Source organism: Phymastichus coffea, unplaced genomic scaffold (genome assembly GCF_024137745.1).
Source record: "Phymastichus coffea isolate CEN01 unplaced genomic scaffold, Cenicafe_Pcof_1.1 PCOF00075, whole genome shotgun sequence".
NCBI lineage: Eukaryota > Metazoa > Arthropoda > Insecta > Hymenoptera > Eulophidae > Phymastichus > Phymastichus coffea.
In genome coordinates this window covers 20,811-32,965 of record NW_026706886.1, presented here as the reverse complement: position 1 = coordinate 32,965, position 12,155 = coordinate 20,811, and the positions used below count along the sequence as shown (strand labels likewise).

The window sequence follows — 12,155 nt, the reverse complement described above, 5'->3', positions numbered from 1 at the left end:
ATTACGCCTTCAATTTCAGATTGAAACTGAACTTCTACAATTTTACAAAGTAATGCTTGCAATAATGAGTATTGCAATGATCATGATTAATGAGGGCTTACTCAAAAATCATCAAGAATAATCAATTCGTATACTTGCAGCAGCATAAATGCGACATGCACGACGTCATTCGAAACAATCGCGAGAACGTTCCATTGTCCAGGTCACCCGTTACGTGTGTGAGCGCGCGCCGCGTCCATCTTCGCACTTGCGAGCGAGAGGTGCTTCAATTGGGCGCTGCAAATAAGGGTGAGTAGTCACGTAGAGGTTTACGTCACTCGAATCCTATTTTTCTCTCCTGGCTTCCAGAACGTTCTCGGATCATTCACAAGCATTTCGCTCGCGAATCGTGATTTCTTATATTTTTATCTTTTCCAATTTATTTTTTGACTTTCGTCGCGCACTTTTTTATATACGTTTCACGGACTTTTGCAAATTGTTGAAGCTGTCGAGCCTTCAACTTGTACGCTTGACAAGGATTACGTGCCGAGCGATGTTTATCTACGTAAGCAAGGTAAAATTTCATGCAATTGTTTGCGCGAGTTACAAAACTCCGTGTCATGCGTTTTGCATAGAAAACTGCTTGATACTGGCTCGGCACTTAAACTAGCCACGAGGAAAAAAAGCGTGGTGACCATGAGGAAGCTACGCGGAAGCGAATGCGGTTTTAGTGTGGTTTCCCCTCCCTTCTTTTTATAAAGAACTTGTAAATCAAAGTTGCCGCTCAAGGCTACACTCGGAGCCCCCAAGGATTACAGTGCGTCACCGCGCAATAAATTTCGTGCGATTTGGATTATTTGTACTCGTTGCGCACAACGGACCGTTAACTGCTAACGACGTTCCCATAATGCGTGCATTTAACACGCGAAAATTAACGGCTGCATTCTCGATTCCAGTTCAGTAAGACGCCAAAAAACTCTCGATCGGATCACTTTCCATTATGGCCGGGAAGATTTCGTTGTTGTGTTCCCGTGTTAATCGGTGTTTTGCCAAATGCTACAATCAAACGATATCATTTCTAGAACCGTTTATAATTTATGCAATGTTTGAATGGGATTATCGCTGAGAGGGTTCTCTTATTCTATTTTCGGCTGCTTCTATTGAGTCACATGTACCGTACGTGAAACTTGCCAATGATGTGTAATGATAAGAGTTATTTTGAAAGACACTTTATGTTTGGACAATCGGTGGAAAAAATTCGTATTCCATGTTTCGTCAATATTCTACGGTTTCGCCGCGATTGGTGAAATCGACCAGCGATGGGCGACGGATCGCATTCCAGGGTTCGCATCATTCAACCTGCAATCGCAATTTTTCCAATTATTACGAATTTCAAACTGCGCCGTTTTTTATCCGGAAAGTGAGTCACGCGGACGGGCAATTAGAGTCGACGCGTCACTTTTGAAATCTTGCACCGTACGGCTGATTTCATGACAATGTAACTTGCGTTTCCGTGAGTGGAAAATAAGCATCGATCAAGAACAAATGAGGTATAACTGAAGCCTTGAGCTCATCCAGCAGTTTAATTCTAATTTATTTGTTGGCTGGAGAGATCAGGCTTTATTAACGAAATAGCGAAACATCCGCGCACAAGACGCAAGCTTTCAATCCAATCCCATCGACATGAACGGACATAGGTGAAGCCTTAGTTTGGACTTTGCAAAATCACACCAGACGAGAAAAAGAAAAAGAAAGAACGCGCAGGCAGATCACGTCGGCATTGACACAACGATTCGAGTTATACGCGGAGTTCGATGACACTTATTCTCGCGATGATGTTCGAAATTACCTAACCCCCCGGGGACACGCGACAACGGGTGAGCTTTCACTTTTACGATATCCCCCACGCGTACAAGTATTTCACGCGCTCATTAGCACACATTCGACGACTCTCTGCTTTTCGGCTGCGATTAATCATTTATCTCTTTCCTCCTCGTAGCATCGAAACCGTAATCGATCAGCGGCTATCGAACCATCTTCGCTGGGCGTCCGCGCTAATGCTTCTCTTAACGACCAATTTGTTCTCGTTTTCGTCATTATCTCCAGGCTTTCTCCTAATGAAACTACTCGTAGTCGTCGTCGTCGTCGTCGTCCTCGTTGCAACGTACGTTCAAGGAGACCCATGGCTGTGCTCTCGGCTTCGGGCTTCACGAATAATAATGAACCACTCACCAGAGGCTAAATCCGTAGCCTATTGATTATTTACATAATTAGTCTTCGTCGGCTCGCAAGTCCGCGCAGCAATCGAGACACCAGTCAATTACAACGATCGAAGCTCGTAAAGCAGCAGCGTCCGCCGGACAAAGTGAAAATGAACGAGGCTAGAATCTGAGCATGGACGTGGTGCGCGTAACCCTCGGCGATTCATTAATAACCGGCGGATCGCGCAATCAAGTTTTCCTCTGCGCTTGAAATTTCAAAAGCTGCCGGTGCTGCCGCCGCTGCTGCTGGCCAGATCGCCAGTAGAATGCTAATTGAAAGTTACAGCGGGGCGTCGTGCGCAAGCTGCACCCGATAGCGACACTGCAGATGTGGCAACCACGAGAGAAACGCCGTCGCGATCGCTTCACACTGAAAATTAAATGGGCTCGGCCTAGATTCGCCGAAAATGGACCCCGAGATAATGGCGCTGAAACACAACAAAGTGGATACATACGTAATACATACCGAGAAACAAGTTGCCCCCCTCCCGCCCTCCCTCGTGAGCTCGATGAGACCGAGAATAACAGGTAAATAAAGTCGTAAGTGGGAAACTTCCACTGTCCCAAATGTTAATGTGTATATGTGAGCTTATGCTTTTACAAATATATTTTAATAATGAACTTTGCCGATATAGAATCTATTTTAAGATAAACGTAGAGGCCGCTGCCGCGGCTTTGTACGCGTATTACTTTATCTATCAACGTCCACGCGACAAAGGATATTTAGCATTCTCGACTCTTATCATCGATAAAAGTTTCCTAGTAACAGTGCGCTTTTACGAACACATCTTTAGACTCCAATCGCCAACTGTCTTATTGCCATTTTGTCAGGCTCGCTCAAGAGACAACGACACTTTCCGCGCGGTAAACAGTTTCATTTATCACCTGAGAAAACGACTTATTTTCTTTTTTTCTTGAAAGACTGTCGATTTTTCCTAAATGCAAATTTATCATTCTGCTTCCTATGCTTAAACAGCAAAAAACGTTACGCAATAAGTATGACAAAAAAAAGTCTCTTCATCCTTTCTAAAATTATTCGATAGATTTATGCGCAAATTTATACATGTATAAACATAAAGAATAAATAATTCGAGGACACATCAAATATCACGAAAAAAGAACGAACTAAGAATAATAACCGCCGGTGGTTGCCCATAAAAAGGCACCGAAATCAGCATTTTCATCGCGTAGAGGGTATCGCGTCTTTTTTCCGCGTCATGTGCCTGCAAATATTCTAATACCAATTTAACCTACGAGTTTTTTTCGCCATTCATATACCGGAATTGAAGAAGATAAATCATTTTGAAGTTGAAATTGAAAGTGCCAAGTGAACTCTTATCGATCATCGTTTGTTTAACGGATTTTTCGTAAACGCTGTATTGATAGTTGGCCGTTAACTCACGTACATTCGCGATCAATGTTTGGGTTTATGTAAGCGTGACGAAGTGATGCAACGAACTAGATTATAAGCTCGAGTTTCGATGAACTGGAATATCTCTCAAATGAAATCTGAGATTTTCAAGACCATTAGCGTAATGCTCTTAAATAACCGTCGCGAGAGCCTCTGTCGAAAATTAGACCCTGGAAGAGCATACGCGTAACTTTGTCACAACCGCGACCTTCCAAACACTCGATATAAAACTGAGAGCTATATGCGTACACAGTTGATTAACCATTATCTACGGTTCGTTAACGAATTCCGATCACGTATGCCTCCACACCATAACTTCCCGTAGACGTGCATCGAATCATTCGGACGAGGAACTTGTTGTCTGCATTCAGGGTCGATATGCTTTCAGGGTCGACGACTCCGACTGATAAGAGTGAACAAGGATTATATGTTTTTTACGACCGAAGGAGCTGAAAATAAATGTTCATGCTTTACGCGCAAAACTATTCCGTTTGTACAGCTGATGCTTCCATACGAAAGAAGGAATTTAATGACGCAACGCTCCAATAATGATGACTCGGAATTAATTTGCTTCGATAACATCGTTCCTTCAAAACAAGATCGAGTATTTGTAAGGTTCGAAACGACGCTACGAATGTTTCGAGTACGTTTACTCCGACCGGACGCGACTTGATCTACTGAACAATGGAAACTGTCGGTGTCGCATCATTAGAAATCCCTGCAGAATAAAAACGCACATCCGTCTAGAAAAGACATACCAAAAAGCGAGTTGGCAGCGCGCGATCGCTTTCGCTTGGTCGGCATTTCCCAAGTTGGAAGCAGCCGGCGTTGACCCACATAATCCTCGCAGACCGCACGTCGTCGTCGCTGAGCTTGCTCTCGCTTTATTGGCTATGAACGAAGCAGGTGGGGAATCCATCAATCTATGTATCCTCGAAAGTATCAATTACTCGTGATAGCCATTTGTAATTACAAAGTTGTGCGTGTAATGTTGTTATTAAAAGAGAAAAAATCGATGCATAAGAGGTGGAATAATTACAAGCTCGCAATATTTGGGCAATTCATGAGAGGATTCATAACGATATGGAAACGCATTTATTATGAAGTTTTTTTAGAACGCGAGTCGAAAACAACCCAATTTCTGCGATATTGACGGATGTGAAACCGCTCGACCAATTAATTATTTCTTCTTAATTGCCGGATTACACGTGAGATATCTCAAGTCTTCTTTTCGTTCTCAGTTTTTCATTTGTAAAGGCCAATGAACCTGCTTGTTAATTTTAAGAGGCAAAGTAAAAATCGCCGATTATTCATCTCGAAAACCGCATAATTTTTAAATCGATTACTGAATTCGCGTAAACTCATCGCAGTCCAAGATAAAATAATCGATTTGTTTATTCAAATCACTCGCGATTTACATGTACAAAAATAAAAAGAATGCGTCGCGCGAAAGTTACATAACTACGGCGACCGGATTTGTCGCGCTTGTATGATCACACAGTTGAATTACCACGGAGAAACTTCGACGACTCCGCGTACGGGCGATCAATGATCGATGTTCGGTGGATGGAATTCCACGATAACAGTCGCGGGCGACGAGCACATCTATGCCAAGGATACCAGTACCTGACTTTTTTTCGAGCCGGCTTTTTAATTTTGGCGAGATGTTGTACGTGTGTCATGCGATTTTTGCGAAACTGTACGCGACATTGATAAACGCGCGTTCACACTGGTGCGACAATATACGAGAGATCGCCACATTTCGAGATGTATTTTACCGTTGCTGCCGACCTGCGAGGCCAGATTTACGTCTTTTTACGCCTTTATTTTTGATTATTTATGTTTTACGCCTTTAATGTGTTTCCTTCAGTTTTCAATAATATTTTCCTTGCTCGTACAAGCAGATGCAAATAGCAACTCATCATCCGCGTAAAAAGAAATGCATATTTTTCTCGCGCTCCACCGATCGCAAAGAGCTGCCCGACTAATCTTTACAGCACTAGCCATTTTCACCGAACGATCTCACGCATGCGATCGCACGTGCGCCTGAATAAGGAATAAAAGAAGATACTAAAAATACCCGGCTATTGGAGTGTGTATTATCGGACAAACTCACCGCACATCTGACTCAGTGCATATAACTGCAGTCAGTTCAGTCTACAAATAGCTCGTTAGCTTCTGCACAAAGGCAATTAAGACCTACTTTCCTCTCTGTGAACGTGCAAGATCCTGTCGACCGTCTTTAAGTCAAAAATTTACGTCCACTCGATACACACCTTCGCGTACATCTGACGCGCGCCATTATAAGTCGGAAGCGAGCCTCCGTGCTTCTTAGTATCGTAGTCACGAGCAAACCCGACGATGTTATCGTAATTACGTGCTGCTTTCAACGTTCCTTCTTCACCGTTCAATGATCGGGCCGTGTTTTGGGACCGACAAAAAAAGGTAATCGAGAGAAAGTATCATCCTATCCTTCACTTTTCTTTTTATCGACGTGAACCAAAGAAATGATTGGGAGAAAAGAAATTATGTTGCGCTTTTGTGATCGTTGTGAAACAGTCCTCCCGCGTGTGTGAACGTAAATTGCGTAACGAAATTTTGCTTACTCTTTTTTGTATTCCTGTACTGGACCTCACTGAGTTTAGTCATTAGTCACTAGTGCTTTGTAGGATGCCTGTACATAACGTCCGACCTATGACTAACGAAAAAGAAAAAAAGGTGCGCGCGGCGCTAATAAGATCAAGGATTACGACAGCACGTAGGATGACTTCAAGAAAGGAAAATACGCGCGTACCAGAAACAAGTGCTCGCGCGCGCTAGAACAACCTAATAAAGTGAAATTGTGTATAATTTTGTTTATGTCTGAGGCAAGTCGAAAAAAAAAATACACTTTGTTCGCGAGAACTTTACATTGTTTTATCCCCTTTTTATCCCGTACCATTTTCGTAGCTTCTATTGGAAAATTAAACAAAACATTCGCATATTTAATTCAATCAAATTTTTTATCGACTGTACATTTTTACGTTTTCTAATGCTATCAACGTTCCTTTTTTATACGTCAAATAAATTGCTACAACAAAAGATTCCTTCAACGGAATTGCAGACATCAAAACGAATCGCTACTATTTACAGCAGTTGCTTCAAATTCGCACAATCAATTCACACCGATTGTTCAAAAAAAAAACCTATTTTTACTTTCCAAAGTACATCCGAAAAAAAGCAACACCAATGCAAATTAACAGAAAAAGAAAGAAACACAAAGAGTCGGGCGATCGGTAACCTCGATCGATCGGGACGTGCAAGTGACGAACGGTATCCAAATTCTGATGCAAACTAGTAACATTAGTATGCAGTTCGAGCTTTAATTGGAATTTGCCGGCTCCTATAACATGCAGCTGCGTATACATACGTACGATGATTCGCGGGGAAGGGGGAGGGGGAGCTTGCTTTTCTGGTTGACCTGTAGCTGTCAGGGAAGGTGTTGGTAAAAAAGGGCCCGATCAAGACGTTATGTACTCTCGAACTTGCGTAAATCTCGATTTAACTTTAAATATTGTATTTGGATTCGCCGCTTTAAAAACTCGTAATTTTGCGTCGATCGGTTCGGCGAAATCAAGGTTGAAAATTTTATCGCCAACTTAAAAGGAGCGCACACGTGTAGCGAATTAGAAGTGCATTTTGCGAGGACTTATATATATACAAAAGTTTGTACTGTAAAGGCTAACAAACGAACAGCAAACACACACGCACAGTAGCCGAGCGTGAAAATCCGGTTTTCGGTAATTGCAAAATTAAAAAAAAACGATACTCGCGATAACGCGCTTAGGCTCGCCATAATTCACTGTCGGAACATGTAAATCGCTTCATGAAAAAAAATGACGTTTGTAATAGCATACAAACTATCGTATACCTATCACTCGCCTCTCCCTTTTGCGGGCTTTCATCAATTTCGCAACCGGCGAAGCTTTGGAATATTTCGGGTGTATAGAAAAGACCATTACCAACAAGTTCGAAACGGTATGGGTGTATTATACAATCGGTTTATTGCGCAAACGATAATTTTGCACGCGTGTTATTCATGCGCTTGCAAAGCACTCAAATCATATATATACGTGTACAATGTGATTTGCGTAGACTGTAACTTCTCCTTTCGCTTGTAGTTTTGGGCGCTGGAGTTTAGTGAACTAAAGTCAATGCACTCTTTTCGAATTTTGCGCGGGAGAGTGATGCCGTTTCGACGCCGACTATATTTCGCCCTACGTCTATTGTCGTAGCGATGCGCCTGAAATCTGCGAATTGCGTAAATTCCCATTTCTCTTCGCTCGTTCATTAACAAACACTTTAATGCCGATCGATTTGATTTTGCAGTTTGGTACACAGAATTGCTGTGCCATATCTTTCAATGATTCGAACGATTCGTTGCGGAAATAAACAAGTGAACGATCATTCAAATGCCTAAAGCATGAAATGCGACAGCGCGTTCGACGCTTTGAATTGCTCATCGGCTAAGGACACGCATCCTTCTAATAAAAAGAAAAGCATCAATAGCGAATCGCATCGCGACGAGTATATTTTAATTCGCAGCGAAGCAAAGAGAGGAAAAAGAAACGAAAGAAACGAAAGAAACGAAAGAAACGAAGAAAATGCAATTTTGCGCTGACGGCGCGCAAAGAACTAGTTATTTGGTGATTGAGCACGCGCGCGTGCGTACGCACTTCGCGCGCCAGATACACGCAATTAAACGGAGCAGCAAGTATTCATCGCGCGCTCGCTCGTATTGCACAATCTCGCCTGCTTCTCGGCTCGCGCGCGGCTGCACAATGAAATCGTATCGGAGGAAATGGCGGTGCAATAAAAGCCTGCGCCCCGAAATTTCGCAAGCGTCGAGATATCGAACGTTGCTATCGAAGCCTAATGAGCGCTCTCCGTGTGCGCAAAAGTCGTGCCGAACGCGCGAATTTCTCTGGAAACGCGGGCTCATCGAGGCAGGAACGCGAGGCGCCGCGAAGCTCGACTCGAGATGGCAACGACGACGAGCGTCAAGATCGATTGTTTGCGCGCGCACGAACGTCGTACCGATAAAATACAAATAAATCTCCTCGATCTGACCGTGCGATCGAGTGCCATCTCCCGCTTCTTTGCCCTCGCGAACTTGGCGAATTTCGGCTGCGCGAAGCGTGATCGGGTATGGGCGCGTGCGCTTCGCAGCCAAATCGTTTTCTTTTCTGTTTGCATTTCAAATCGAAGCGTGCCTCCAGCTTTCAGTCTCCAGTCATTCCATTTGACATTTACTTTTTTTTCGATGGCTTTTCCAATGGTACATAGTTACAGCGTGTACGTCAATTACGAAGGCTTGAGAATTTAGTGTATCGTAAAATAAATTTCATTTAGAAAGTTATTATATATCACAGGCCATTCTCTATTTTACTGCACTTCACGACGAAACTCAATATTACAATCACTTTGTATTGCACTCACAGCTCTCATAATCAAGGCGCAGAAAAAGGACGTTTCTTACCAACAAGCGAGAAACGTTAAATTTCAAATAGAAAAATACATACACTTTAACGATCTGTAAGCATCTCGTCCGCGACTCTAACAATACTCGTGTTATTTCAGTTATTACTCGAGCGCGAGAAGAGGCCGGTAAAAAAAGGGAGAAACCGGCGCAGGAAAAGAGAAAAAAGACGCCAAGAGAGGAGGAGAGTTGAACGCGGAGATAGCGCAGGGTGGCGAGTTGTGCGAGGCGATGCAAATATCCGCATGTGCACACGCGAGGACGCAATTGACGAGCGACGGCCACCTGGGAGTTTCATTCACAAAACTACGTAATCGCTACTACGCCGCCGTAAACAATAATGCGATAACTTTCGAGGCAGCCGCGCCGATTTCAGTGCGACGATCGATGCTGTTTCCTCTAAGCTGAGATACCTGGCGCGCTCGCAGTTACGCGACTACAACTTCTCTCCGAGCGCGTAGAAAGTTTTTTCTCTCTCTTTCTGCGCTCGTCCGCGAGCGCAATGCGGCGGCTTTCGAGGAAACGCGACCCAACGGAATACAAATATTGGCACTATCCGAAAGCCAGGCTTTTTTACGTCCCGATCGAGCAGCTCGCGAGCAACTCGGCGCATCGAAATCCCTCGTCCCCTTTCATTTTTCTCGTCGGATATTCGTGCAGCAAAGTCGACGCCGACGAGAACGCGCGGCTTATTTGCACGTTCGCTTGCGCAAACATTTCACTTTTCGAAAAAACAATCTCGCGCATCTACGCGCCGGTCGTCCTTCTTCCAGAGATGCGAGATCTCGGCACGGCTAGCGAGCAACGAGGTCGTAAACCTGCGCGCGCGCGGGCATCCTTCGCACTCCGCGGCGCGGCGGCGAATTCAACGCGTACGCCTCGGTCACTGATCTCTCAGACGGACCACCAGCTCTTCGTTGGCCGTCCCTGCGGAAGCCCAATTTTCGGAGCCGGCTATTCTTAGGCGCGGCCACCGCCGCAAACGGTAAACAGAAGTATCAGCGCTAGAACGGCGCAGTTCGGCCAACTACGGACCGACGCTCGCGCGAAACCGGCTGTGAAAACGGGCGCGATCACTCACCGTCTCTTCCTCGAGCGCCGAGGTGCTGCTGCAACTGATGCAGGTGCTGGTAGTAGTGATGATGGTGCAGTATGCACTCGAGATCGCTGCAGTTGAGCATTGCTGCGAGCGCGCCGCGCACTGATTCTCTCGACGACCAGGCTCCAGTCAACTGTCGCAAGAACGACGACGACGACGACTGTCAGAGTCGCACCGTGGGCCGCGGATCAGCCCGCGGCGCATCGCGGCGCACTCGACCAGCACGCTGCGTCTGCTCGCTCCCCGGCGGAGGCCAATTCGGCGGCTGCGCTGCGCGCGCGCTTGCGTCTCCGTGGCAACTGCGCCAGCTCTCGGGCCAAACTGTCAAACGCGAAAGCGGCCTTTCGAGCAGCGACGGCGCCGCGCCGCGCGCAAGGACTCGCGCCACGAGCGGCCGATCGCCGCCGCGCTTTCCCTTTCGCGCGCGACGGCGCGAGGAGAAAGAAGCTCCGGCTGGGCAGCGCCGCGGCAAAAGCTCAGTCCGGGCGTTCGCCGGCGCGAGCCGCTGCTTGCACAGCGACAGCTCGGTATGCGACTGTTGCGCTCGCGAGTGTGGGTCACTGGCTTTCCAGCTCCGGCGGCCGGCCACGCCGAGCGCTCCTCTCGCGGTCGCCGATCACGTGCTCTCTCGCTCTCGCCACCGTATGCCGGCGCACCGACGCGCACGGCGCGCGGCGCGGGCTCTTTCTCTGACGCAAGAGCTTTTACGGCTCGCGCGCGGGCCTGTGCGCGGAGGCCACGGCCGAGCTGCGCCTCCCCGGCGAAAAAGGCCGCCGCGCCAAGGCCGACGTACGCGCGCCAAGGCCGCGCACTGCGTCGCCCGACATTGACCCTCCCGGCCGCCGAGGGCTCGCGGCGAGCCGCTGCGTTTCGCGCCGGTCGAGCCTTCGCGACCGCCCCTCCCCCTCGCCCGACCGCCAGTTCTGTTGCGTAATTCGCGTGACGCGAGAGTTAGAAAGAGGACTTTCGTTCGCGACGGCGGAATTTCACCTGCACATAAAAACATAATGCGCTTTTCTTTTCTCCTCGATCGTTAAAAATTGCGATGGAAAGAAAAGAAAAACAATCTCTTGGAATCCATCAACGAAGCACGAGAAAGCACGGTGCCTCGAAAAAAAGGGGGGAACTAACGCGTCAATGTCGCGTGGAAGTGCGAGCGAAAGTAGAGGCCCGATTCTTCCGCTCGGTCTTTCGTGTGTCGATGTATACGCGCCATATATAATTGGTCGTGGCCAAAGTCATGAAACATACATCAACTCGAAAGTACTTCTCGGGAAAAACCTTTCTCCGAAAGATTTCCAGCTGAACATTGTTTTGGTGATGTAGTTGGTTGGTTTCGACCGGTTTCTACGTTTCATTACGACTGCAGATGAGTCTTCTTTCATGGTCGTGCTTGTTTTGCAATTAACGAGTTTTTCCTAGTTAATTGTGCCAAAGTAAAAAAAAATTTACCGAAGTATTATTGTTCAAGCGTGATTTATTAACAACTGTAATTTCGAAACAAAATTATCTTTTCAGCTCTCAGGCAGTTAAATTCGGTAACATTTCCATAGTTCAAGCTTCATTTTCAGATAAAAAAGGCTTCATACGTGCAATTTTCCTTGTTCTATCCATTCGAAAAACGAGCAGCTATCGACGAAAATAGTTTTATAATACGAGGAGGAAAAAATGTTACTACACTAACGACGTTTTTAATGTTTTCGTGATTAAGTGTCTGAGAGGAAATTCAGCGGATAGTCTTCGACGTTATAACGACCATACGTTAGGATCTTTTTTCTTTTCGTGAAATGTCAATTTCACTACGTCAACTGCACAGTGGACTCGAAAAATGCTTTTGAAAATGTTAAAGAGCCAAGTTCTATGAAGAAATATTTCAGTGTGTCGAGG

General features: G+C 45.9%; 1 protein-coding gene across 2 annotated transcripts in view; it reads right to left on the bottom strand.

Moving 5' to 3' along the window:
* LOC131668249 (uncharacterized) overlaps positions 1-10,784 on the bottom strand; it is an 87,557-nt gene extending 76,773 nt beyond the window's left edge. Inside the window, exon 1 of one of the 2 annotated variants that reach the window (XM_058942268.1) lies at positions 10,251-10,784. In XM_058942268.1, coding sequence (XP_058798251.1) covers positions 10,251-10,350 — 100 coding nt within the window. In that variant the 5' untranslated portion in view covers positions 10,351-10,784. The remainder of the gene's footprint in view (positions 1-10,250) is intronic. The other variant, XM_058942270.1, reaches the window with a different exon arrangement.
* Positions 10,785-12,155: the final 1,371 nt, after the last annotated feature.